Source organism: Grammomys surdaster, unplaced genomic scaffold (assembly GCF_004785775.1).
Source record: "Grammomys surdaster isolate TR1022 unplaced genomic scaffold, NIH_TR_1.0 341, whole genome shotgun sequence".
Lineage (NCBI taxonomy): Eukaryota > Metazoa > Chordata > Mammalia > Rodentia > Muridae > Grammomys > Grammomys surdaster.
Genome location: NW_021604760.1, coordinates 624,662 through 649,154, shown reverse-complemented (window position 1 = coordinate 649,154; position 24,493 = coordinate 624,662). Strand labels below are relative to the sequence as shown.

At 41.7% G+C, this 24,493-nt stretch overlaps 1 protein-coding gene across 1 annotated transcript in view; it reads left to right on the top strand.

The window, feature by feature from the left end:
• Raver2 (ribonucleoprotein, PTB binding 2) overlaps positions 1–24,493 on the top strand; it is a 79,884-nt gene that overhangs the window by 52,276 nt on the left and 3,115 nt on the right. Inside the window, exons 5-11 of the mRNA XM_028778757.1 lie at positions 875–1,001; positions 5,843–5,925; positions 8,072–8,176; positions 8,324–8,435; positions 10,536–10,792; positions 12,315–12,423; positions 13,847–13,983. Coding sequence (XP_028634590.1) covers positions 875–1,001; positions 5,843–5,925; positions 8,072–8,176; positions 8,324–8,435; positions 10,536–10,792; positions 12,315–12,423; positions 13,847–13,983 — 930 coding nt within the window. The remainder of the gene's footprint in view (positions 1–874; positions 1,002–5,842; positions 5,926–8,071; positions 8,177–8,323; positions 8,436–10,535; positions 10,793–12,314; positions 12,424–13,846; positions 13,984–24,493) is intronic.

Here is a 24,493-nt window from a genome sequence, read left to right as displayed (position 1 = left end):
GGGAGAGATGGGGGAGAAGTGGGGGAGAGAGGGAGAGATGGGGAGACGGGGTGGGGGGAGACAGAGAGAGTCTTTGTGTGTATCAGGGCTTGCACATCCAGGCTCCTGTGTGTTAGAGAGATTAGAGGACAATTTTGATGAGCTGTCCTGTCCTACCATGTGGGTCCATGTGGGTCCAAACTCAGGTTGTTAGGCTTGGCTGGCGGCAAGTACCATTACCTGCTAAGCCATCTCTCTGACCCTACACCCAGCTTTTTCCCGCAGGTTCTGGGGGTCTCTGAACACCCCAGTCCTTGCTTATATGACCAGCCCGTTATCCGGTGAGCCATCTCACCAGCTCTTGGAATGCTTTTGAAAACTAAAAGGTGACTCACATTCTTGGGTAGCTCTGCAGCTTAGTTCATCTCCACTTCACTGCAGAGGATTAAGTGAATGACATAAGCTTCCAGCATAGGAAAATTTTGTTTGAAAGTCAAGATACATCCTCCCACGTTGAATCCATCAACAGTCTAAGAAGGCGTCCTGTAGCGTGGGGTTCTATCTAGTGTTGTGTCAGTGAGTTAACACCTTGCTAGGAAATCCATCACTCCTTGGTGTTATCTTGTTTCTGTTTTTTAATGAGACTTGTGGTATTAAACTATTAGTTTATTTGAAGACAGTTGGTGTTGGACAGATGTCAGATGAGGACCGCCTGTCGTGGGTAGCACAGGACATAACACCATTGTAGTTGAGAGAGGTGGTAGAAAGCACTCGGTAAGTGCATGATAGAAAACAAGGTGTGTTTGTAAGGTGAGTGCCATGTGGGAGGAGCGCCTTTCGGCTCTGTCTGTCTTGCACTTAATGCTTGTGGTGTTTCTTTCTGTCCACGCTGAAGATGCACAGTAATCAGAAGGGGTTACTGCCAGAACCCAATCCAGTACAGATTCTGAAGAGCTTAAACAATCCTGCCATGTTACAAGTTCTTCTGCAGCCCCAGCTATGTGGACGAGCCGTGAAGCCAGGTAAGTACCGTGCCTCCTCCTTCAGCACAGACTGTCGCATGAAGTGGCTCATGCCACATTGCATGCAAGATGTAAAAAGACGCATTGCATGTGAAAATGCATGTAAGCGTGTGTAGCACCTTTCCAGAACTATTAATGATCACTAGTCAGTTACGTGAGATGGTACTTCACCTTGGCTGTTTGTCGGGTACAATCGAGTTTTGTAGTTCCGCTTTCTGTACCATTAGTAAATGTTAAATATTAAACCTGCAGTTTAGCTCTTTGTTGGCCCAGTAATAATGGCACATACCACCCTGCTGTTGCCTGGATGAACTAAGAGCGTGGAGCCTTTCTCTGCAATTGTTCTGGTGGACTTATCTTGTTGAATATGCAGATCTGTTTCATGTTCATCTTTCTGTGTCCTTCAGGACAAAGTAGTTTCCCTTTGCAGCAGCTGACGGAAGCACCGTCCTCTGATTACCCAGATCTTTGTTATTACTGTATACTGACTACCAAGCTATTTGCTCTTCTTTTTCCAGGATTTCCTTCTGAAACAAACAGCTTTATGTTCACAAGATTTCTGTGTTAGTGTTATGAGGAAATGACGCCTGTATTCAAGGCTAAAGTTTAGGATAAATGTATTTAGCATAAGCATCCTCAGTGAGGTTATTCCAGTTCAGTCCCAACTGGCCTGATGTCAGCTCCCATGCTGAGCAACACAGACCCACAAATCCCATGCTGAGCAACACAGACACACAAATTAAGGGTGCAATACTCTGGGTGGCTGCTTCACTTTAGACTCTGGCTACAAGCTAAGGATTCTCAGGACTATCTGAACTTCTGACCGGCCAGCTATACAAATTTGGGAGTTGCCAGGACCCTTCAGTTTGGTAATCTTCTGGAATGTCTTATAGAATTCAGGAAAGCATAATATTTATGATTATAATTTTACCAGAAAGGATCTAACAGGAATAAGCAAACTTAAGACACGAGTGTGAGGATTCTTCATGCAATTAGGCCATGACACGACAGCAGGTCATTGGTGTGGGAATTTTTAAAAAAATATTGTTGTTGACAATTTCTCACATTGTGGGTATATAAGGTATCCTGGTTACTCTTTGCTTCCTTTAATATCCTTCCCATCCCTGTCACCCACCCCCATCCCCACCAGTCCCTTTCCCAAGCTTATGACTTTTTGTTTTGTTTTATGACCTGTTTATTTGGGCCACCTGTGAGACCACCGGAATAAGACTATCCATTTGAACCTGATTGTGTAACCAGTGAGTCCATAGCTGAGGATAGTGAATCTCCTTCCTGAGTGGATCAGTAGCAAACAGTCCAGCAATAAGAGTGGAACAGTTAGGGTTTTACTGCTGTGAACAGACACCATGACCAAGGCAACTTTTATAAAAAACATTTAATTGGGGCTGGTGTACAGATTCAGAGGTTCAGTCTGTTATCATCAAGGAGGGAACATGGCAGTGTCTAGGCAGATGTGGGGCTGGAGTTGCTGAGTTTTATATCTTACAGACAGACTGTCCTCAGGCAGCTAGGAGGAGGGTCTCAAAGGCCACCTCCACAGCGACACACTGACACGTCCTCCAACAAGGTCACACCTCCTCCAGCAAGGCCACCTCCTAATAGTTCCACTCTCTGGACCAAGCATATTCAAACCACCACAGAGGGGTAGTGGAGACCTCCTGGGCCTGTCTTCCGTCTGTGCCTGATTGTTGGTGGGCCTATGCCTATGCTGGCCCAGCTCAGGCCTTATGGCTGCTGTGAGATAGTGATTGTCATGGCTGTGTCTTGCCTAGGAGATGATGTGACACAGCCCTTTTCTGTCTTCTGGCTCTTATGTCCTTTCCCCACAGTGTTCCCTGTGCCTTAGAGGGGATGGTATAAAGGCCATTTTTAGGGCTGAGCACTGATTAGTCATGTGCTCTCAGTTCTTTCTGGGGCCATGAGTCTCTGAGTTGCATTCATCACTGTTCACGTGAAGGGGGCCTCTCTAATGACATCTGAGAGCAGCACTTTTCTATCAATACAGACAAATATTTAGAGGGTAACTCAACACATTTGCTAAAAAGCAATACTCTGCTCCTGATCTAGGGCTTCTCCTCTCCCTCTCCATGGGTTTTGACCAGGTTTATAGTAACAGGCATGGATTCCCTCCTGTGCATCAAGTCTCAGATCCAGTCAGAGAACTGTTGGTTACCCCCATACCAGAAGTGCAGCCGTTGCTCAAGTGGACTTACCTTGCAGGACTATGAAAACTTAGCAGCAGGGATGAAGCTTCCACTCAGTTCAAGCTTGGTTTTCTTTTTTATATCATGCATCCAGGCTATGTAGTGTGTATAGTGTGCTTTCTATTGTTGGGCTAAACACAGTGACCAAAAGCAACTTGGGGAGGGAAGGGTTACAGGTCCCACTCACAGTTGATCATGAGGGCAAGACAGGGCAGGAACTCAAGCAAGAGCTGAGGTGTGGGTGGACCACAGAGGAGAGTTCTTACTGTTTTGCTCCTTACTACCTTCTCAGCTTGCTTGTTCATACAACCCAGCACCACCTGCCCAGGGGTGCTATCACCCACCCTAGGCTGGGCCTGCCCACATCAATCACTGACTAATAAAGTGCCCCACAGGCATGCCCCTAAGATAGTCTATGGAAGCATTTTCTCAGTTGAGATTCTGTCTTCCCAGATGATGGTAGTATGTGTCTAGATGACAAGACAAAAACCAACCAACCAACTAAACAACAACAAAACCAAAATACCAAAAACCCCTACCTAGCATAAAGGGGCACCTTACCCTCGGCACTGAAGGTTTTATTAATAACTCACAGCTTCTGGGAGCCCCTTTTCCCAGCCATGCTGGGTCTTTTTAGGGGTTGGAACTTTTTATTTATTTATATTATTGGTTATTTTATTTATTTACATTTCAACTGTTGTCCCCCTTTAGGGGTTAGAACTTTAATAGGAGTTTTTCTGTGTGGAAAACAATCCCCCCAACATGTGTTACATGTAGATTTTCTAGATTGTCCTTAAACGTGGTGTCCCTAGGCATGACACCCTCCTGTAAGCTGGTGTTCATTGGCACAATTTGCAATGTTCTTTTGTTCCTGTGACCACAGGATTTCTCTTGATGCAGTTGAAGATTACTCTCATGTTTAAAGACACAAACTGTGCTCTTGGGTCTGTCAGGGAAATGTCATGCATACCTTTGGATTATGGGCATCTTTAGTAATTCTGCCCCACTGTTATTTCTGTCACTCCATCCGACACCGTAGTTCCACTCCAGTTTTATGTTTGCATTCGTTTGTGGTCATTAGGAATACGGTTTTGATTTATTTTTTAGGTTATATTTTTTAATTTTAAAATAATTTGTAAATGAAGATTTATCTTTATTTACACCTTTACTTTTATTACGGGTATGACTTGAGTCATGAGGTTGATGTACCTTTAAGTTGTAGACTCCAGTTGGCTTAGCACCCTGGCTCACATGCTGTATATAGTACTTTTTAATTTGAACCTTTCTGTAGAGTGAGCAGGCATATATTAACTTGGTGTGTTAACTTGGTTATGTTTTGGTTTTGAGATAGGGACTCACTACCTAACTGGGAATACAGGCATGCTTTTGTGTTGTTCTGTTCCATTACGTTATGAAAAGGTATAGCAACCTTTTCAGTTGTTTGTTTTTAAAGATTTATTTATTTATTTTATATATATGAGTGCTCTATGTGGATATATACCTATATACCAGAAGAGAACATAGATGTGGCTGCTGGAAATTGAACTCAGGACCTCTGGAAGAACAACTGGTGTTTTTAATCTCTGAGTCATCTCTCCAGCCTCTACTGTGACCTTTTCTGAATGCTACTTTGTGATATATTACAATAGTAGATATCATTTTTCCATAACAATAATTAAGCAAAATTAATCCCGTGTTTTCTATTTCATGGTTCTGTATCTCTGTATATTACCTATTCTGAAAATATCTCTTCTGAAAATATCTCTTCCGAAATGTCCGTGGTGCTTGGACTCAGAAAGAGTGTAGTTACTCTTCATTCTTCTTATCTCTATGCACAGTTTGTTTCTTTGGAGACAAGGTCTCACTGTGTTATACCTGGCTGGCCTGGAACTTGCTGAGTAGACAAGGCTAGCCTCAGACTCACAGATATCTTCCTGGCTCTGCCTCCCAAGTGCTAGAGTTAACGACACATGCCACTGCCCTGTTGTGTCTAGTCATGTTGCATCTTTTTAGCTTTATGATGTAAGAATTTCTGTGCATAGATTATCTTCTCTAAAGGATTTTCCATAAGATTTTAGGGTTGAGGGTTGCATCTTTACTCTTGCCCTTCCTTCTGACAAAAATCTCCCAAATACGTAACACAAAGAAGACTGAAGAAATGGCTCGCCGATGAAGAGCATTTGTTGTCCTTGCTGAGGACCAAGGTTCGGTTCCCAACACCACACTGCGGTAACTACATGCTCCAAGGCATCCTCTTCTGATCTTGGGCATCCATCACTCACATTGGTGCATATACATATGAACAGGCAGAATGCCCGCATGTAAGATAAAAGGGCACCGAGCAGTAACCAAGGCCTCTGTTAATACTGTGCTGCCAGCAGATGAGGCAAGCTGTGCCGAGTGCTAGAGAGACAGTCAAGCCTGTGTTTGGTGCTTGACAGTTAAAGACAGAAAGTGCCAGAGTCACCAGGAAAGAAGCCTGCCACTCTTACAGCAGATGATGAAGCTTCCTGTGCAAGTTAAAGGGTGTAGGAGAAATGTTTTTGGAACATGTTGTATTTTGAGTTTACGTCACAGGGTTATGGTTCTATGTTGACGGACTGATCTTCTCTACAGTTCTGGGAGTCGCGCCCAGCTTACCTCATCTGCTGAGTCCATCCCTTCCCTCTGCGCTCTTACACTTCAGTAAAGCACAGCAGGTGAGTACATAGCATTGGGTACTGAAGCCCTGGCGATTTGGAGTGGATACTTCCATCTCTCCCAACCCCTCAAGACAGAATTTTATGTAACTCAGGGTGATCTTGGATTTCTAATTCTCCTGTATCCATCCCCCAAGGACTGGAATTTACCAGTGTGCCAGACCTCATCAAGAAGTTAATTGAGCATTTTGCTTTTTAAAAAATATCTTACCTGCCTTCCACCCTTTGTGGTCTAGGGATTGTTCTAGAGTTTATTGATACTAACAGGTGCTCTACTGCTGACCTACATCTCCAGCTTTCTTCTAACTTTTGATTTTGACAGAGAATCTTGCTGTAGTTGCCATTGCTGGCCTTGAACTCATATTATAGGCGGGTAGACCATTGAATGAGGCATCTTCCTGCCTCAGCCTCCTCAGTGGCTGGAACCGTAGGCCTGTGCAGCTAAATCTGGCAGAGACTATTGCTATAATATCTGCATACAGTCACAAGCAGAGTGTTCATAATCTTGCTAATGGTAGCAGCACAGGTAGATAAACCTACCAACTCATGTTTGTAGAGGATTAAGAACAGAATACTTACTTTGTGATATATTTTTGCGAGATAATGAATAGGTTTTTATCTGTGTGTTGGGGCAGGCCAAGACAGACAGAATGTGTGCCGTGGGTGTACATGTGGAGGTCAGAGGGCAGCCTTGGGTGTCAGTCCTTGCCTTCTACCGTGTGTGAGGCACGGTACGTGCTGTTTGCTGCTGTACATGCCAGGCTAGCGGGCTCTCAGGCTTCTGGGGATGCTCTCTTCTCTACTCCCATCTTCCTAGTCTCTTAAAGAGTATGAAGGCTTGAGTCAGATCTGCTGGCCTGTATCTGTAATCCCAGCACTGGGGAGGCCAAGCCTAGAGGATTACTGTATTTAAGACTAGCCAGGACTACATAGTAAATTCCAGGCCAGCCTGGGCTACAGAGTGAAATTCTGTCTCAAAACAACAGTAAAAACCCAATAACAAGACAGTAGGGAAAACAAACGTTAGTTATAATCAAGTATAAGCAGGGATAGGAAAGACATTCAGATCATTGGTTATATCCTGTTAGGGCAGTGTCTCTCAGCTTGGAGGTTGCAACTCCTTTGAGAGTCATGTGACCCTTTCACAGGATTTGCATATCAAATATCCTACCTATCAGATATGTACATTATGATTCATAACAGTAAAATTTCAGTTATGAAGTACCAGTGAAATAATTTCCTGGTCAGAGGTCACCACAGCATGAGGAACTGTATTAAAGGGTCGCAGTGTTAGGAAGGTTGAGAGCCACTGTGTTAGGAGAAAGACTAGAAGTGTAGTGTTAGCTGTTAAGGCCTGCAAATGCCTCTATCCGGAGCTCATTACATCTGACTGTTCCAGAAGGACCTGCTCACTCCTCTAGGGTCCGTCTCCTTGACTAGGACTGTCCTCTGACCACACTGACCCAGACATGCCCTAAACAGCCTTCAGACCTCAAGACACATGCTAGGTCCTCAAGAGAGCCCCCCCTTGACTCTTTAGTCGAAATAAGATTCCCCAGTGTGTGTGCCCACGTATCTGTGTGTAGTTTTCCTCATAGAATTGCCTTTGGGATCTGTTTTTTAAAGTCCTTTCCAGGAGCATGATACACAGGGCAAATCATATTGCATTTCTCACTAGGTAGAACATTACCCTATTTGTAAAAAGAGTACAACAAATCTTGTCAAGTGATTAAATCAATAAATAAATTCATATTTCACTATCATTAAAGCCAGGAAGGTGGTGAGGGGAGGAAAGGCTAACTAAGGATGTGAAGTGGGTCTTCTAACTGCAGATTAGAGGGTACTCTGAAGGGGAAGATAGATTAATACAAATTATGAAGGTTTTGTTTTTGTTTTCTTTTCAAGACAGTGTTTCTCTGTGTAGCCCTGGCTGTCCTGGAACCCACTCTGGACCAGGCTAGACTCAAACTCAGAGATCCGCCTGCCTCTGCCTCCCAAGTGCTAGGATTTAAGGCGTGCGCTAACCACCTGGCTAAGAAGTACTTTCTTCTTTTTCAGACTAACTTGAGAATTGGACTTTAAGATGAGTTGATTATAGAACAAATAACTCTTCCGAATGTAACTTGATGTCTCATTAATTCCACAGAGTTCAGCTGTGGGTAATACATCGTCCTTACTCCTTCAGAATCTTTCTCCCTTACCCTTGATACAGCAACAGTTGATGAAGTTTGACAATGCCCACACTAATAATGTAAGTATCTCATCCCTTTCATAGTCTCAGCCCATTGATGACATGTTGACATTTCACATGTGCAACCGCCTTCACTAGGATCTTTTGTTTCGTGGGGTTTCTTTTTGTCCACTATGGGAAACTGTCTTCTTCTCTCCCCTTTTGTAGAAGCCTGGCTTGCTGGGAGAGCCTCCCGCCATGGTGCTGCAGCCTGCTCTGGCAATAGGGCCACCGCTTCCACTGAAAACAGATCTGGGACACCATGGAGAACCACACAAAAGTAAGTAACCCATTTACCAAGTAGTCCTTATGCAGTCGGCTTTGAGGCTTCAAGATAGCTTACCTATATTCCTCTCTTACTTATAATTAAATTTGAATCTTGGTCATTTAAAATTTAAAGAGCCTCATTGCCTCATCTGGTTTTGATATTGATATGTTGTTAGTGGGTTTGCCTCCATGCCAAGAGGAGGCGGTCCCTGCTGGATAAGCTTTAATATTTTATTCAGGTTCACAGCAGAGCCAGGAGAAGACACAGCTCCATCTGATGCCGACGTGCCACCCCTCGGGCTCACAGCACATTACTCATGTATGCATTTCAATGTCACCGAAGAAGGAGCCCCCAGCAGCTCTTATAAAAGAAAGAGCTAGCATTTGTAAATTTAAGTCCTGTTGACTTGAAACTTTTTCAGATTGTATTTTTAAATCAGTATTTGGAAGAAAACGGGCACATATGCGCTGAGCACGTGATAGGCAGAACATTTTTACTTTAGAATAAAATAGAAATATACTAGGGATTTTTATTTTATTGTAATTTAGAAACGCACATGCAGTTTGAAGCTTATTGAACGTGATGTAAACAACTCCACTAATGACTTCAGTTTGTTGAATATACGCCACACATCTAGTCTCTTACATTGGTTAATCCAGTGGCCAAATGACTCAGTCAGTTTTGACTGTTGAAGTTGACCAGGCACTGATTAAGTCGCCAAAGATTTCCTTGGTATGATGGGAGTCTCTTATTTCGAAAAACTTTGACTTTCCATGACTAAAAACTATGAAAATGTTTATTCCTCATATTAATGTTAGATCATATGCAGTTTGCTATCTCACGTGCTATTTTAAGAACACTGACAATTCACTATCTAAATAAATATATCCTAAAAGATACAGGAGTCTAAGCAAGTACTCAACCAGCTTACAATCCTGTTTAGTGAATTTGTAAGATGGAAATTTTACATCAAAAATAACTATTTCAGTTTCTTTTTTGGCCTCTTGTTATAAGTTTTTGTTTTGTTTTTTACTGTGTTTTCTTTTATTTTGAGATGGGGTCTTATGTTGCCCAGGCTGATCTTGAACTTAAGAGTTTAAGCAATGGTCTTGCATTAGCCCCAGCATAGTTGAGAGTGCATAGTACCATGCCTGCCTGACATTTTTTTTTTTTAATTTTAAAATTACATTGACTGGTTGGTTGAGAGAGGGTAGGACACACTCGTGCTGTGGTATGCAAGTGTTAGATGGAAGACAGCTTGTGGGAGTTGGTTCTCTCCTACCCTGTGGGTCTCAGGATTTAAACCCAGGCTGGGGCCAACCACCTTTCTGTATTAAGCTATCTCAGCATCCCTGTCTTAAAAGATTTTTAAAATAAAAATCAAGCCTCATTTTCCTATGAAAAATGTTAATCATTTCAGGATTTTTCTTCCTATAAATAAAAACGCATAACTCTTTGTTGATTTAGTGTTTATTCCTGAGTATTGATTCAAAGGCGACGGTAGTGTTTAATACCAGATTTTTCCACTTAAAAATCATATTAATTTATATTATTTGTGAATTTCTGTTCTTTTCTCAAACCATTGCCAAGTGCAAGATGCCAGTGTAAAGACATTGCACTCAAGTTGAAAAGAGATGAGTATGGCCAGGTGCCCAACAGCTGATGTAGGCCCGCTCTCCAGGCTTGCTTCTGAATCCAAGTTAACCTTAGGAAATGCTGAAGAACTCTTTAAACAGGAGACCCAGTTACTCTCTCCAAATATGGAAGCATCCAAATTGCAATGATTGGATATTTTTAAGTACTGGTATAATTTAAATGTCAAAAAGAGATATAAGTTCCTAAAATAGTAATTAAAATGTATCATTACGATATAATATCGACCAGGGATATACAGAGAAAACCCTGTCTCGGAAAGAAAAAAAAAGATATAAATCGAGGTTATCGTAGAAATTATTGAAAATTTAAAAAACATTATTAATGTCAAATTTTGCTTTCTTGTGGATTTATAACCTCTGACCTTACCTGCTGGATTTCACAGACCTCTGATAGGTACAGAAAGGACTTCTGTGTCTTGTGTAACCAGGGTTCTTTTGCCTCTGTGGTTCACTACAGCGTCTAATCTGATTCCAACTCAGACGACACTGGCAGCCGGGCTGGGCATGTTGCCATTCTTCCCACACCAGCTCACTGCTGGACAAGCCGGGCCGGGGCGTGGGACCACTCAGGAGAAGCAGTCAGCCTCAGTGAGCATCAGCGAAGCTGGTTTCTCAGGGTCGCAGCATTATCTGCAGACCTTCCCAGGCCTTCCTGCTGGAGGCCCAGTGACAGGCAACCAGAAGACACCACAAAGCCAGCCAAAAGGCACAGAGGTAAGTTGAAAGGCAAGGGTACACACAGAGAAATGGATATCCCTGTGGCTGCCTTTCCATTCCCTTTTAGTCCCTGAATTGTGACATTGTCCTGTCTCATCCAATTTCTTGTGTTTGGTGACTGTCCCCAGTGGATTCAGCACTTTCAAAGCTGTGGTTCCAGTTGAGATTTCTCTTGACCTACTGTGAATTTGTTAAGGGTTGAATTTCTTACTCAGTTTAACATTACACATTCTTGGAGCATAGCAAGCATTCAGCAAACATAAACTGAATGAACCGAGTACATTGCCGTGTGATAGACACATCACAAGCCAAGCTGAATTTCTTAAGGGCCTACGAAGATGTCTAAGAGAGGTTCTGATGTCCAAACACAGCAGTATTGGCCAGGAACTAAAGGGGCTGTGGCTCTCAAATACAGATATGAACACTCAGGATTACACTTTTTTTTAAAGATTTATTTGTTATTTTATGTATATGAGTACACTGTAGCTGTCTTCAGACACACCAGAAGAACGCATCAGATTCCATTGCTGATGGTTGTGAGCCATGTGGTTGCTGGGAATTGAACTCAGGACCCCTGGAAGAGCATTCAGTGCCCTTAACGACTGAGCCATCTCTCCAGCCCAAGGATTACACTTTCTTTACTGTGGTTTTGTTTTGTTTAAATCAGATTGAAAAGGAAACTAAGCTTCTTAGCTTTATCATACCTGTAATAACCAGGACTGTGGTTTAAAAGTCTTTGATCAAAGAGTAAAGAGTGTGAAGTCTTTCAGGAGAATTTGGACCTCCATCCATCGGTAACTAACTGTAGTAACTGTCCTGTGAATGTATTAGAGGCTGCTCCTGGATGAAGATACAATGGAGCCTGTATTTCCGGGGTCCTGTCACTGTCCTGTGAGAGTCAGTGCATGAGCTCTGTCTTTCCTCGGCATTACTTTCAGGACTAGAGATGAATAAACTTCACTTGTGTCATTTGGGTTTGGCCACATGACAAGAAATTTAAATTTTATAATAGTTGATAAGACTGTATTTCTAGAGCTAAGATGTGAAATTAGGTTTTTATTTTTTTTTTCTTGGAAAGATGAATTCTTATAAGATCACATGAGACAATACAAGATTCCTTCGGTTCTACTTCACTTGTAGAATTCCGTGGGTTAGAGTGCACCATTTTATTTTTTCCTGCAGTTGTTGAGACAGGCTCTATCTAGCCTTGATTGTCTGGAGCTTGCTATGTCAATCAGACTGGCCTCAAACTCAGAGATCCACCTGCCTCTGAATCTTGAAACCTGCACCACCGCACCCAGCAGGGCCCACAGATGATCACACCATACAAGATACATTGAAAAATAAAATTTTCTGCATTTTTAACTGTAGTAAATATTTTAAGTAAACACAGATTGATTTTACAAAATGAAAGATTTTGTCATGACATTTCCATGTGTGTATGTGATGTACCCTGACCCTCCTCATTCCTTTCTCTTACCTGCTCACAGAGCACCCCATCTTTTGTTTTTGGTGATAGGCTGCCTCTAAGAATCAGACTTCACTCTTGGGAGAACCACCAAAAGAAATCCGGCTCAGTAAAAATCCGTATTTGAATCTGGCAAGTGTGTTACCCAGTGTGTGCCTGTGTAAGTGAGGACTGCCTGCGTCGGCCATGAGATTCCCCTGAAGACGCTCTGTAATGACTTTTACTTTCATCCTAACTTAGTTGAAGGTCATGATGCCTCATGACAAAACTAAACCCTAGATTACGTCCTTATTTTTCTTTAATAATAAGCCGATTATTTGAAAAGACTGAAAATTAAAAGACTTTTAAAACCTTTAAATATTTTTATTAAGGGCAAAATAATTTTTTTCAATCATCATCAAGTCACAATTGAAAATAATGAAGACAGTGAATTGTTGGAAGCACTGCAGTCATTTACAGTGTGTGTGGTAGAATCATTCTAAACTGGGGATTAAAGCCACTCCGTGAGCTAACCAATGCATCCAGATACCCTAGATATATAACTCCAGTCAGCAGAAATGGAATCTAGCAGGCCTTCAGTTGGCATGAGTTACCTTACTCAAAAACAGTAATGAAAAACTGCAGAGCACATTAATGCTGTCCAGTAGAGGGGAGGCTGGATACACAGAGTGGAACACTGACATTTAAAAAGGAGAGAGGAGTTGTCAATATCACTCATTTATGATGTAGTCTCTGAAGCTGAATTTTAAACGGAAAAAGTAAAAGTGAGTGTCACGTGACTGCAGGTGTTATTAAAGCTCTGATCTTACACGCCATGTGTAAACATGTAGTGGAAACCTGGGGAAGCTGTAATGCATAATGATGAGTCTAGTTTTTAATATACATTTTTGGCATTTTACAAAGTATTCCCTTGAGTATTAATTTATAATTTTTCTAAAGCGAAGAAAAAGTTAAGTATTCTTCTGGTGTATCTGGAGCATACTGATCTCACCTAAAAACTGGTTGACAACTGTTGCCTCAATAAGGGTGTTTAATTTGCATTGTATGTGCCTTCATTGTAGAACAGTGGTTCTCAGCCTGTGGGTTGTGACCTATTTGGAGGTCGCTTATCAGATATTTATACTATACTTCATAACAGTAGAAAAATTACAGTTATGAAGTAGCAATGAAATAATTTTATGGTTGGGGGTCACCACGACGTGTATTGAAGGGTCGCATTAGGAAGGGTGAGAAGCACTGCTGTGGAGAGTCTATGGGGCATATAGTTTAGTGGTAGAATGCCCGACTAGCATTCTTGAAGCTCTGGTTTCAGTTTTCAGTACAGGAAAAGAATGGAATATCTATATTATTATATATTTATATTCTTTCATATATAATAAACATATATGATAAATTTCTATCATAATTATTTTATGGCAAGCTTCCATTTTCAGTTGCTGAAATGAATGAAATGATATGTAATTCCTCCCAGAGAAAATAAATACAAATACATGTTGGCAATGTATTTGAAACAGGCTGAGTTAATGTGTTTTGTCCTGTTTGTAATTTAACAAGTCACCGAATGGTCTTGCTTTCACCTTTAGCCACTGCAGGTAAAGGCACACCACCGAAGACTGGAATTGCGAGCAACATTCTGGATGCAATCTCTCAGGGAAGTGAGTCCCAGCATGCACTGGAGAAATGCATTGCCTATTCTCCATCGTTTGAGGATTTTGCCCAGGTAAACGATGCGTGGGTCAGGACAGTACGGGGAGAAACTGGTCCAGCTCTACACTGAGGCCACCAATCATGTTAGATCGTGACAGCTTTATTTGTTGAGAACACACAGAATGATCTCTCTCATTTGAAATTTGGGAGTAGGTTCAAGAAATTGTTTTAACATTTTTTTTACACCAAATACTTACCATTTATGGCTTTACTAGTGGTCCTCAGATGGTATCCTCCTACCATCTTTTTGGTTGCACATAGCCATATCCATTCATCTATGTATTTTCCATAGTGCTGTCATACCCAATGCAATAGACCTACATGACTTACAGAGTTAAATATTTAACTTCCTGACTCTTTCCTGAGAATTCTGCTGCCCTCTGTATTACATGAGTGCAAACCCTAGAAATCCAAGGAAAAACCTTCCATTCCTGATCGTTGTTTAAGAGATGTAGAAAGTGTTCACATTTACAGGTATCCCTATACTAATTTTAGTGGGGTGTTTGATTTTGGGGGACAGTCTCACTAGATAAACGAGGCTGGCCTTAAAATCACAGTGCCTCAGACTCCCAAGTGCTGGTTTGTGTGTGTGTGTGTGCACCACCATGCCCAGCTGTATACCAAAGTCATAGCCTAAAAGAAGAGCCAGCCCTTAGGATCTAGAGGAGGTTTGTTCCAGGGCTCCATGATGGTCAGATCTTACCTGTATGGTGTTGTGTGTGGAGCCTTTCTGGGAAAATCCTTCCTTCTTCAAACCTCTTTAGATTACTTATAATAGCTGGTGTGGTGGAAACGCTCTGTAATACACTGTGTTGTTTAGCAAATAATAACAAAAAAATACAAGAGCAGAGATCTTCAACTCTTTCCAGCATGCAGTCGGTTTAATGTATAGTTATAGAACCCATGAACATGGAGAAGTACTCTAAATTATGTTCAGAAGATGAGTTATGTGGTTAGTTTAGAGAGAGAGCTGATGTCATGAGGAAGCCATTCTCTTTCCTGAGGTTCCAGTTTTGTTAATGTATTCCGTGATGACATAGATAAGCTCACTGTTCGTTGATTGTATGTAAGGGACAAAAGTTAAAGTATTGGAGATAAATGAAATCGCTTATGAATTCTATGTAGTTGTGAAGACCAGAAACAACAAAAAGGTTCAATTATGAGCAAGCAGATTATGTCATCTTTACCAGTAAATACAACTTGGATATTTGAAGTGATATAAAGTAATGCATAAAGACATGATATAATCTTCATAATCCATTGTAAAAATAATACTTACATGGTTTAGTCCTATATAGGTCCATTTTTCTCTCTTCATGGTGAACAAAGTTTACTTTTCAAAGCAGGAGAAACAATTTATTTTTAAGAGTTTATGAAATCTGTATTTTAAGCCTCAAAGTTCCTTTTTGTCCTAAATGTTTCATTTTGAACATGACCTTTGAAGTTGGTTTCCTTTGCTGTTGCAGACCCGGTTCTTAGATCGTGATGAATACGCTGACACTTGTGGGGCCTGTGCAGACGGCTGCTCACCTGTGGGCGGGTTCTGAGATAGACCCTTGCATCTCTGTACTTTGAACACTTGCCACTTCCTTTGCGATGTATTCTAGTTTGCTTTTTTTTTTTCTGTTACTGTGATAAACACCATGCCACAAGCAACTTGGAAAAGAGTCTTTCTGCCTCAGCTTTTCCAGATTAGAATCCATTATTGAGGGAAGTCAGGACAGAGGAATCCTGGTGGCAGAAACTGTGAAGGAATGGTGTTCACTTTCTGACTTGTTCATCTATATATATCTGACTGTCTGTATATCTATCTGTCTGTCTACAAATATATATATATATATATATATATACACACACACACATATACATATACGTATGAATATGGATATACTCATGTATATGTGTGCATGTGTGTATACATATAGATAGTCTGAGTAGTTCACCATCCACAGCATACTGGGCACTCCCTCATTAATCATTAGTCAAGACAATCTCTTACAGACTTGGCCACAGGCCAGTCTGATCTAGTCAGCTACTCAGTTGAGGTTCCTTCTTCCTTGGTAACTGAGCCCGTGTCAAGTTGAAGATAAAAACTAACTAGCACACAGCATAAGCACTTATCACCATCACCAAGGGATTGAGTCAAAAGCTCTGCTCGTGTTAGCCAAGGATGCTACTCTTGAGCTGTATCCCAACTCAGTTCTTGAACAGCGCTGAGATTGTCCTTCCGATCTTGCATATGTCAGACAATGTGAACGTTCTGTCTTACTACCACACCGGCAAGCTTTAAACTGTCCCTTCATGGTGCAGGTGGAAGAGCCAAAGGTGTAATTAACCCTTCCCATCTCTATGGTTCGTAAGTGATTTCTCAGACTGCAGGGTTTATGCTGCTGCAGTAGTAGCTCCCAGAAGCTCTTGTGCATTAGGATTGGGACAGATGGTTGTGTCAGATGTAGATGACACGCTTTCTCTTTGAAGTAAAGCTATCCATTTAAGGGTTCAGTATTTGTTGTTTCTAATGATGAGGAAGTTATTTGCAAAAACCCCTGATAGAATCTGAACTAGATATGAAAAAGTTGCTGCTATTTGAAAGTGTTAAATACTTCAGTTAAAAACTGGAGGGTGTCAGGTCCTGATAAGGCGAATTCCCTGGATTACAGTCATGTCTCTGGGGCTCTTTGCTCGACTCTATGCAAAATCTGCAGTCTTATGGCCTGGGAATTCACAGAGTAAGCCTAAAGATGTTTTGTGACCTTGTAAAGGGAGAGGTTCTGGAACAGAGGGAACCACATGTGTAGGAGCCCCAGAGTCACTATGAAGCTCTGGACTAACACAGTTGGCTGAGCAGTGAACCACTTCTGTGAGGGAGATGCCAGAACCACAGCTTGAGAGTCAGTGAAGCCCAGCATAGAGGAGAGACCTGGAGTTTGAACTTTCTCATCCTATGGGTCATGACTTCTTTGGGGGCTCAAATGACCCTTTCATAGAGGTCCCCTAAGACCATCAGAAAACATAGATGTTTATATTATAATTCGTAACAGTAGCAAAATTACACTTATGAATTAACAACAAAAAGTTTTCATGGTTGGCTTCACCATAACATGAGGAACTGTTAAAGGGCTGAGCATTGGGAAAGTTGAGAACCACTGCTCTAGAACAGAATGTCCTTGTCAGAAGAAGATAATGGAGTCTGTACTTTTTCCATTTCTCATTCTCAGCATCCGGTAATTAAAAATCAACTATGAAGTTGGGGCTGAAGCGATGGCTCAACAGTTAAGAGCACTGGCTGTTCTTCTAGAGGACCTGGGTTTGATTCTCGGAACCCACGTGGCAGCTCACATACCTATCTATTAACTCCAGGGCCTGGGATCCAACACCTTTTTCTGGCCTCCATGGGCTCCAGGCACACATGGGGTGCAGAGACATACATGTAGGCAAAGTACCAGCAGACATAAAACATTACACAAAAGAGAGCTGCAATGCCCAGGTGTTGGTATCAGCAAACAGTGACAGTAAAACATAAATGGAAAACAATATAAAGACATAATGGACACATAGGGGATCTCAGAGAGATACACATTTTAAAAGAACTGAATAATTCTAGAACTGACAGGAGTTGTTTGGTATTTTTTTTCTTTCTCTCTTTTTGGTTGGTTGGTTGTTTTGTTCAAGACAGGGTTGCTCTGTGTAGCTCTGGCTGTCTTAGAACTCACTCTGTAGACCTGGATGGCTTCAAACTCAAACCTACCTGGCCCTGCCTCTCCAGTGCTAGGAGTAAAGGCAGGCACCACCACTGCCTAGCAGTTGTTTTGTGATATTAAAGACTACATTAGATGGGCACAACATGGGACTGGAAAAACAGGAAGAAAAGATTCACCACCAATGAAGCATCAGGCAGAGGAGAGATTGGAAACCAGTGAGCAGGCTCTTTGGAGCCCCAGGAACAGACGGAGCAGCTAGAAGTACATATCAGTGGAGGAGATAAAGTTAACGGTGTATAAAATACTTGAAAAACTAATGACCAATTTTTTTTTTCAAAAAGACTTAAGAACTCATGAGCTCAGAGTCCCCTCTTGTAAGTCAGAAACTCATGATCATGTATAGGAGTCGTACTTACAAAGAGATGATCTGTACAGTAACTGGGTAACAACAGTGCATGTTGTCACAAGACACTTGGCACCACTGATGTCTGGGGTTGAGTAATTGTTGGACCTCCCCGTATGTCACATGGTGTTTAGCAGCTTCTTTATCTTCCTTTTTTTTTTAAACTTTTTATTGGATATTTTATCTATTTACAATACAGATGTCATCCCCTTTGCCCATTTTCCCTCCCTAGAACCCCCTATCCCATCCCTCCTCCTCCTTTTTGCTTTTATACCATTTTAATTATGTGCATGTATTAAGGTCAGTTCTAGGTTGAGGAGCTAACAATACAATAGATGCAAATAGTCCAGGAACAAGCAAGACAATAAACACAAATAGTCAAAGAAAAAGCAGGGCATTAAACCCAATTGCTTGAACACTCCCGTGATCACTGTTTCTAAGGGTTTATCAGGATAACCAAAGTATCTGAGCTTATTTCCCTGTCCTAGCCCAAAGTCATTTTCATTTCTGAAGCCTACTTCCTTGTTATAACCTAAAATTTAGATTCCTGTCTGAAATTACTTCTTTGTTCTAGCCTGATATTTAGATTCCTGCCTAGAATTATTTCTTTGTTCTAGCCTAATGTCAGATCTTTGTTCTAGCCTGTCAGATTCCTGCCTGAAGCCTACTTCCTTGTCCTTGGCCAATGTCATATTCCTGCCAAGCAGCCCATTTCTTTGTCCTTGGTCCATGTCAGATTCCTGTCAAGAAGCTCCCAAAACTCTCCATATTTCCCCTTTTTTATTTCATAAACAAGGCTTAGCCTGTCTTAGGTCATTCTGACAAGAGTGCCTTCCTTACCTGTCATGGAATATGCATTATCTAAAGTAATGCACTTCTGTCTTAGGTTGGTAAGACTTTGTACAGAATCTTTCCCATCTTTAGCTTGCCAGCCTGTTAATTTAATAACTCTGTCTGGGGGTCCATTTTCAGGTTCAAGTCATGTACTTTGGCTGCCAACATGCTGATGTTGTTAAAGACAAGCTTTACCACGATGGGCAGGAATAAAAGTATTCCCAGGACAAAAAAGGGCTAGCATGATCAAGCTATATATGCCATTCTTAAAGCTTGAACAAAATAGAAATACTGACCTCAGGCCATGGGTAATTATATCTGCAGTATCTACTGTGTCAACACTCAGCAGAGCAGCATTCTTGAAATTCATAAGCTCACTAGGCAAAGTTAAACCATCCAGACAGGTGTTAGAATTATGCCAAATATACTGCAAGTATCTTTAAACTTTTTCCTAATTATAATGACTACCACTGTAAATTTTAGAACTAATATGAATCCAGTGGTATTTGGCATGACACTTGAGATGACTCCTTACCCTTAAATTCTGAACCTCCTTCCAACAATTTGAATAGGGTAAAGGGCATCAATCCGTTCTTTCAAATGCCTAGTTAAATCCTCTTGTATATTTAACACATTAGTAACATTTTCTGCTAAATGATTAACAAAAGTAGCTGTCTTCTTGTGTCAAAGCAATTGCAGAAGCAGTGGTGCTAACAATTTATGTAATTAAAGCTATTACACCAGCAATAATCAAGCCCACTACCCTCTTGCTTCTGCTTAAAGCTTGACTCATTTCTTCCAATACTTGCAAGCTATTTTTAGAATACCAAGGTTCTGTGATACTCAGGGCACTAAAACAAAAGCTGGTTGATAGAGCTCTGTAACTGACATGCCAGGTTTCAAAACATAAACATAATTAGAAGTTGTACAATCAATGCAACTTAAAATAAATATAGTAGAAGAAACAAAAGTATTTTTAACTTGACAATTAAAAGAGCCTTAACACATGTGCTAACACCTGTTTGAAATCCATATCCTGTCCCAACTTTATCTCTTGCTAACATAACATCATAGAGAAGTGCAGCTAATTTCCATATATGTCTCTGAAAATGTCCAGAACCAGACTTACAAATGAAGACTGTTACTTCCAATATTGGATTGATTTCTAGACCAGTACATGACTGAGTCCAAATAACTGGTCACCTTTAAGAAAAATACAAGAGTCATCATAACTTTTCTCTTTTAATTCTCCGTTCCACAAGGTCTAAAAACTTGAGGCAAGGCAGCTTGTCCCGTCAGTGGTATAAGTAAACAAAGGTGAGTTGGGAATGTATGTCCAATACAGCTTCCCAGTCACCATTGTCAGGGCACTCAGCAAGCTCACAGGTCAGCATTATTCTTTGTCCTGGCATCAGCATGTCTTACTCGTTGCTCTGGTGGCCACCATGCTCCTTCAGCATCCTACATTCCTGGGCGTGTTGGAACTCCTGGGAACAGTGATCGTGGGAAGTGTAATTGGGTTTAGTGCCTTGCTTTTTCTTTGACTATTTGTGTTTATTGTCTTGCTTGTTCCTGGACTATTTGCATCTATTGTAATGCTAGACCCTCAACCATCCTCCTCTGGGTTTTGGGGATTGGGTGCTGAAGCCTTAGGGCTACTCCAGGCCTCTTCTTTATCTTCTGTGTATTCGATTCTCCAGCAGTGAGAGCCACTGTTAGGACTGGTAAAATGTGCAGAAGAAAAGACTGTTTTCCCCTTTTGAGTTAATATAAAACAGTACAGCAGCATCGTTGACTTTGTAATGCATGCAGATAGTTATTTTTCAGTCCTAATGTCAAGGCCAGCATGGAACAAGTCAAATGTGATTAGAAGGTTTGTACAATGTCCGTGAATGTGCATTACAATCCTATAGGGTAGCTATTAACAAATAACAGCAATTCACACAGCAAGGAGAACTGACTTTTCACACGTTCAAAAAAACCTACTGAACAATAACAGATGTGAGGGGTTGTAGATTCATTTTTAGTCACCACATCATTTTATTTAAATGATCTTCAGTTTTCAATAACGACAAAAAAAATCAGACAAATCAAGAAATGTAGCCCGTTGTGGTGATTTGAATAGGAATGACTGCCGTGGGCTCATAGATTTGAATGCTTGATCATTAAGGAGTGACAGTTCCTGACAGTGATTAGGAGGTGTGGCCTTGTTGGGGGAAGTGGTGTGGCTTTGGGTTTTCAATTGTTGAAGACAGGCCCTGTCTCTCTCCCTCCTGCTGCCAAACCAGATGGTGCTACTCCTCAGCACCATCTCTGCCATGCTTCCTGCCATGGTGATAAGGAACTCAGTCTCTGAAACTCGTAAGCCAACCCTGAGTAAATGTTTTCCTTTATGAGAGTTCCCGTGGTCATGATGTCAGCAACAGAACATTGACTAAGACATCATGCACAGGGGAAGCAGGTCATACAAACTGCTCATAAGGCCTCCTCGATGTTGAACTTAGGAGACAAAGGTATAAAGAATGAAAGTGAATCACATGTAAAGAAAGACCTTGGGCAATGTGGGAGCTGGGTCACACCAGGCAGGTCAGCATAGTAAAGCCTTCATTAGGGAACAGCAGCGGATGTCAGCAGGGACAAGAGTGACAAGGGACATGGAATGTAGGTCATATGAGCTGACCCACACAGAGAAACTGGAAGGAAAAAGAGCTGTATGGGCAAAGGCATGGTGAACCGTCAGTCAAAATTAGCATTCCTCAAAAATCTTAGGTTATTATAGTAGGTGACTAAGAGTTTTCCTTGTAGATACTTGCTGAGGGGAATTTGAACGTGTCTATATACCAGTTTATACGTTAATGTTTATGGTAGATTATCTGTAACAGCCAAAATGGAAAAGCCCAGTTGTCCACCAGTTAGCAAGCAAATGAACAGCAGAATATTGTTCAGCGGATGAACCTCAAAAGCACACTGAGTGAAGTAAGCCAAAGAGGCCACATGTATGATTCTGTTTATGTGCAATGTTCAGAGTAAGTAAATCGTAGGAAAAAGATTAATGCCCCGGGAGTGCAGAGGAAGAGTCAGAGTGGCTATTGCTGGCAAAGGGAGGGGACACTCTGGAGTCAGACTAAGAGTCGTACAGCTCTGTGCATAGAGACAAATACTGGACTCTTGATATGTTACGTGTTTAATTTTTAATCATATGCATGTGTATTTGTGTCAGAGTGTGTGCACATGAACAGGTGCCTGCAGAGGCCAGAGGGTGTGGCGGATCTGGAGCTGACCAGTATGGGTGCTTGGAACTGAACTTCTATTCACTGTAAGAGCAGCGTACAGGCTTTTAACTGTTGAGCCATCCTGCCAGCCCCTGAACTATAATATATTAGAAACAAACCTTAACTATACTAAATTGAGGAAGCATATTTAGTGTTTCTGAAGTTTCAAAGTATGTACCAGTAACCACGTTAAACTGGTGTTTTCTAATCTATAGATTCTTAGAAGCCAGTCTTAAGAAGGTGTCCCCCACTCCCCGCATGCCCCATTTCCCTGGTTATAGTTACTGTACTCACTGCTGAGATGTTGCTGATTTTTCCCAGAACTACATGTCCTAAATATTTGAAGTGGACTATGAATAATGAAGCCAGAAACAAATAGAGTTATTTTAAAGTCTAATAGCATTATAATCGGAAAGATCTTCTGAATTTGGATATATACAGTTTGAAATTTCAGATTTTGAGGTAAAGTTGAGCAGATTCGTCTGCATCAGGTGGCTGTTAGAAGTCCATGTTACAGGACCCTAGGAGCCAGCTTATTAAATATTTATTTAGTACCTGAGTATAACCTCTAACTACAGTCTAACAAAACAATAGAATATTCCTTCCTGCTCCCTTTTATTAAAGTAGAAAAAAGACCAACCCTTATCAAGGACTTTTCAGCATGACATAATCATTAGTTTCAGTAATATGAAGGATAATTTAGGAATTCCTTCACTGGTTTCTGTGACCATTAAACCGGGACTTGGGTTTTTCTTTCCACACTTGGCTTGGGGCAGCCGCCTGGCTCTCTAGCAAGAGTCTTTGCACTGCCAAGCTGTAGTCTTGTGTTTCCCTAGTTACAGGGATCTTTCCTACTGGGAAGCTGGCCGCCAAACCCAAGGAATCAGCTACAGAATGTGTGATGAGTTGAGGTGGGCACAAACCCAAAAATGAGCTAAAAAGCCTTGAGTCTGGGTCTCTCCTTAGAGAGCCTAATGCTGCCACCTAGTGGGCAAATAGTGCAAAAGCACATGTTGTGTGACACTGGACACTCCATTTGTACCATTAAATGAACTTAAGGTGTTTAACATACACAGCTTGTGGCCATTGAGACTTTCAGGGTGATTTTCATTTTTAAAAAATGTGACACAATGACTTGACAGGTGAGTTTCCGGGCACGTATGAGTCTATAAATGCACAGCTGTCTGTGTTATACAGTCCTCCAAGTAGGAACAGCAAATGCAGAGATGCGTGAGGCAAACTTGCATACCATGTTAAAGGAGCAAAGGGAGGGCGAGAGGCCCTTGTGTGTACTTAGGATTTTATTCTCAGCTGTGACTGAAGAACATAGCAAGCCCAGTGAGGAAGCAGCTGCAGAGCAGAGAGAGATGATGCTGAGAGGACCTTGGCTGACCAGAGATGGTGGTGGATGGGAGCAGTGATCAAGAAAACAGTCTGCTGGGGGCAGGAGAGTACCTTGAATGGCCCAAGGTTTGGGATCTGGAAAAATGGAATTGTCACCGTCTGAGATGGGTAGGAATGTGGGTGGGAAGGGTTTTGGGGAGCTGGGAGAAGATTTAGTTTGCCTGGCTGGTCCAGGATAATGTTCACTGTCTATTGGTCATCACGAGTCTGGATGTGGGGGAGAATGTTGTCACAAATTATGTGGTTGGTTGAGATCCCCAAGAAATGAGGATCAGGAGTCCAACAGTCATCACTAACTCTGGATTTTTCATCCTCGTGGTGAGAGAGTTGACTAGCTGAGTGAAGATGCTGGGCTCCCCTATGGGAGGTTGGTGTGGAAAGTTTGTGATGTCATAACTACAGCACTCAGGAAGCCTCAGCCTTACATTGTGATTCCAAAGATCAGAAACCTGGGAAGAATCATGATAGGCAGTTTTACCTCATCCTGAGGAGTGCAGGTTATACTTTATGTGTGAGAGACAGACAGAGACAAAGAGACAGAGAGACAGAGACACAGACAGAGAGACAGAGACAGACACAAGAGAGACAGAGACAGAGACAGAGAGACAGACAGAAACACAGACAGGGAGAGACACAGACAGGGAGACAGAGACTGCTTGTGTTTATACTGCATGGATGCAGCTGACTGTGGAGCCCAGAAAAGGGTGTCAGATCCTTGAATCTGGGCATAGAGATGACGGTGAGCTCACTAGTGTGGTTGCTGGGACCTGAACCTGGTCCTCTGCAAGAGCAACAAGTGTTTTCTTACCCATGGAGCCATCTTTCCAGCCTACAATTTTCAGTGTTTTGTTTTGTTGTGACATGATCTTACCATGTACTCTGGCTGGCCATAAATTCAGACATTTCTCT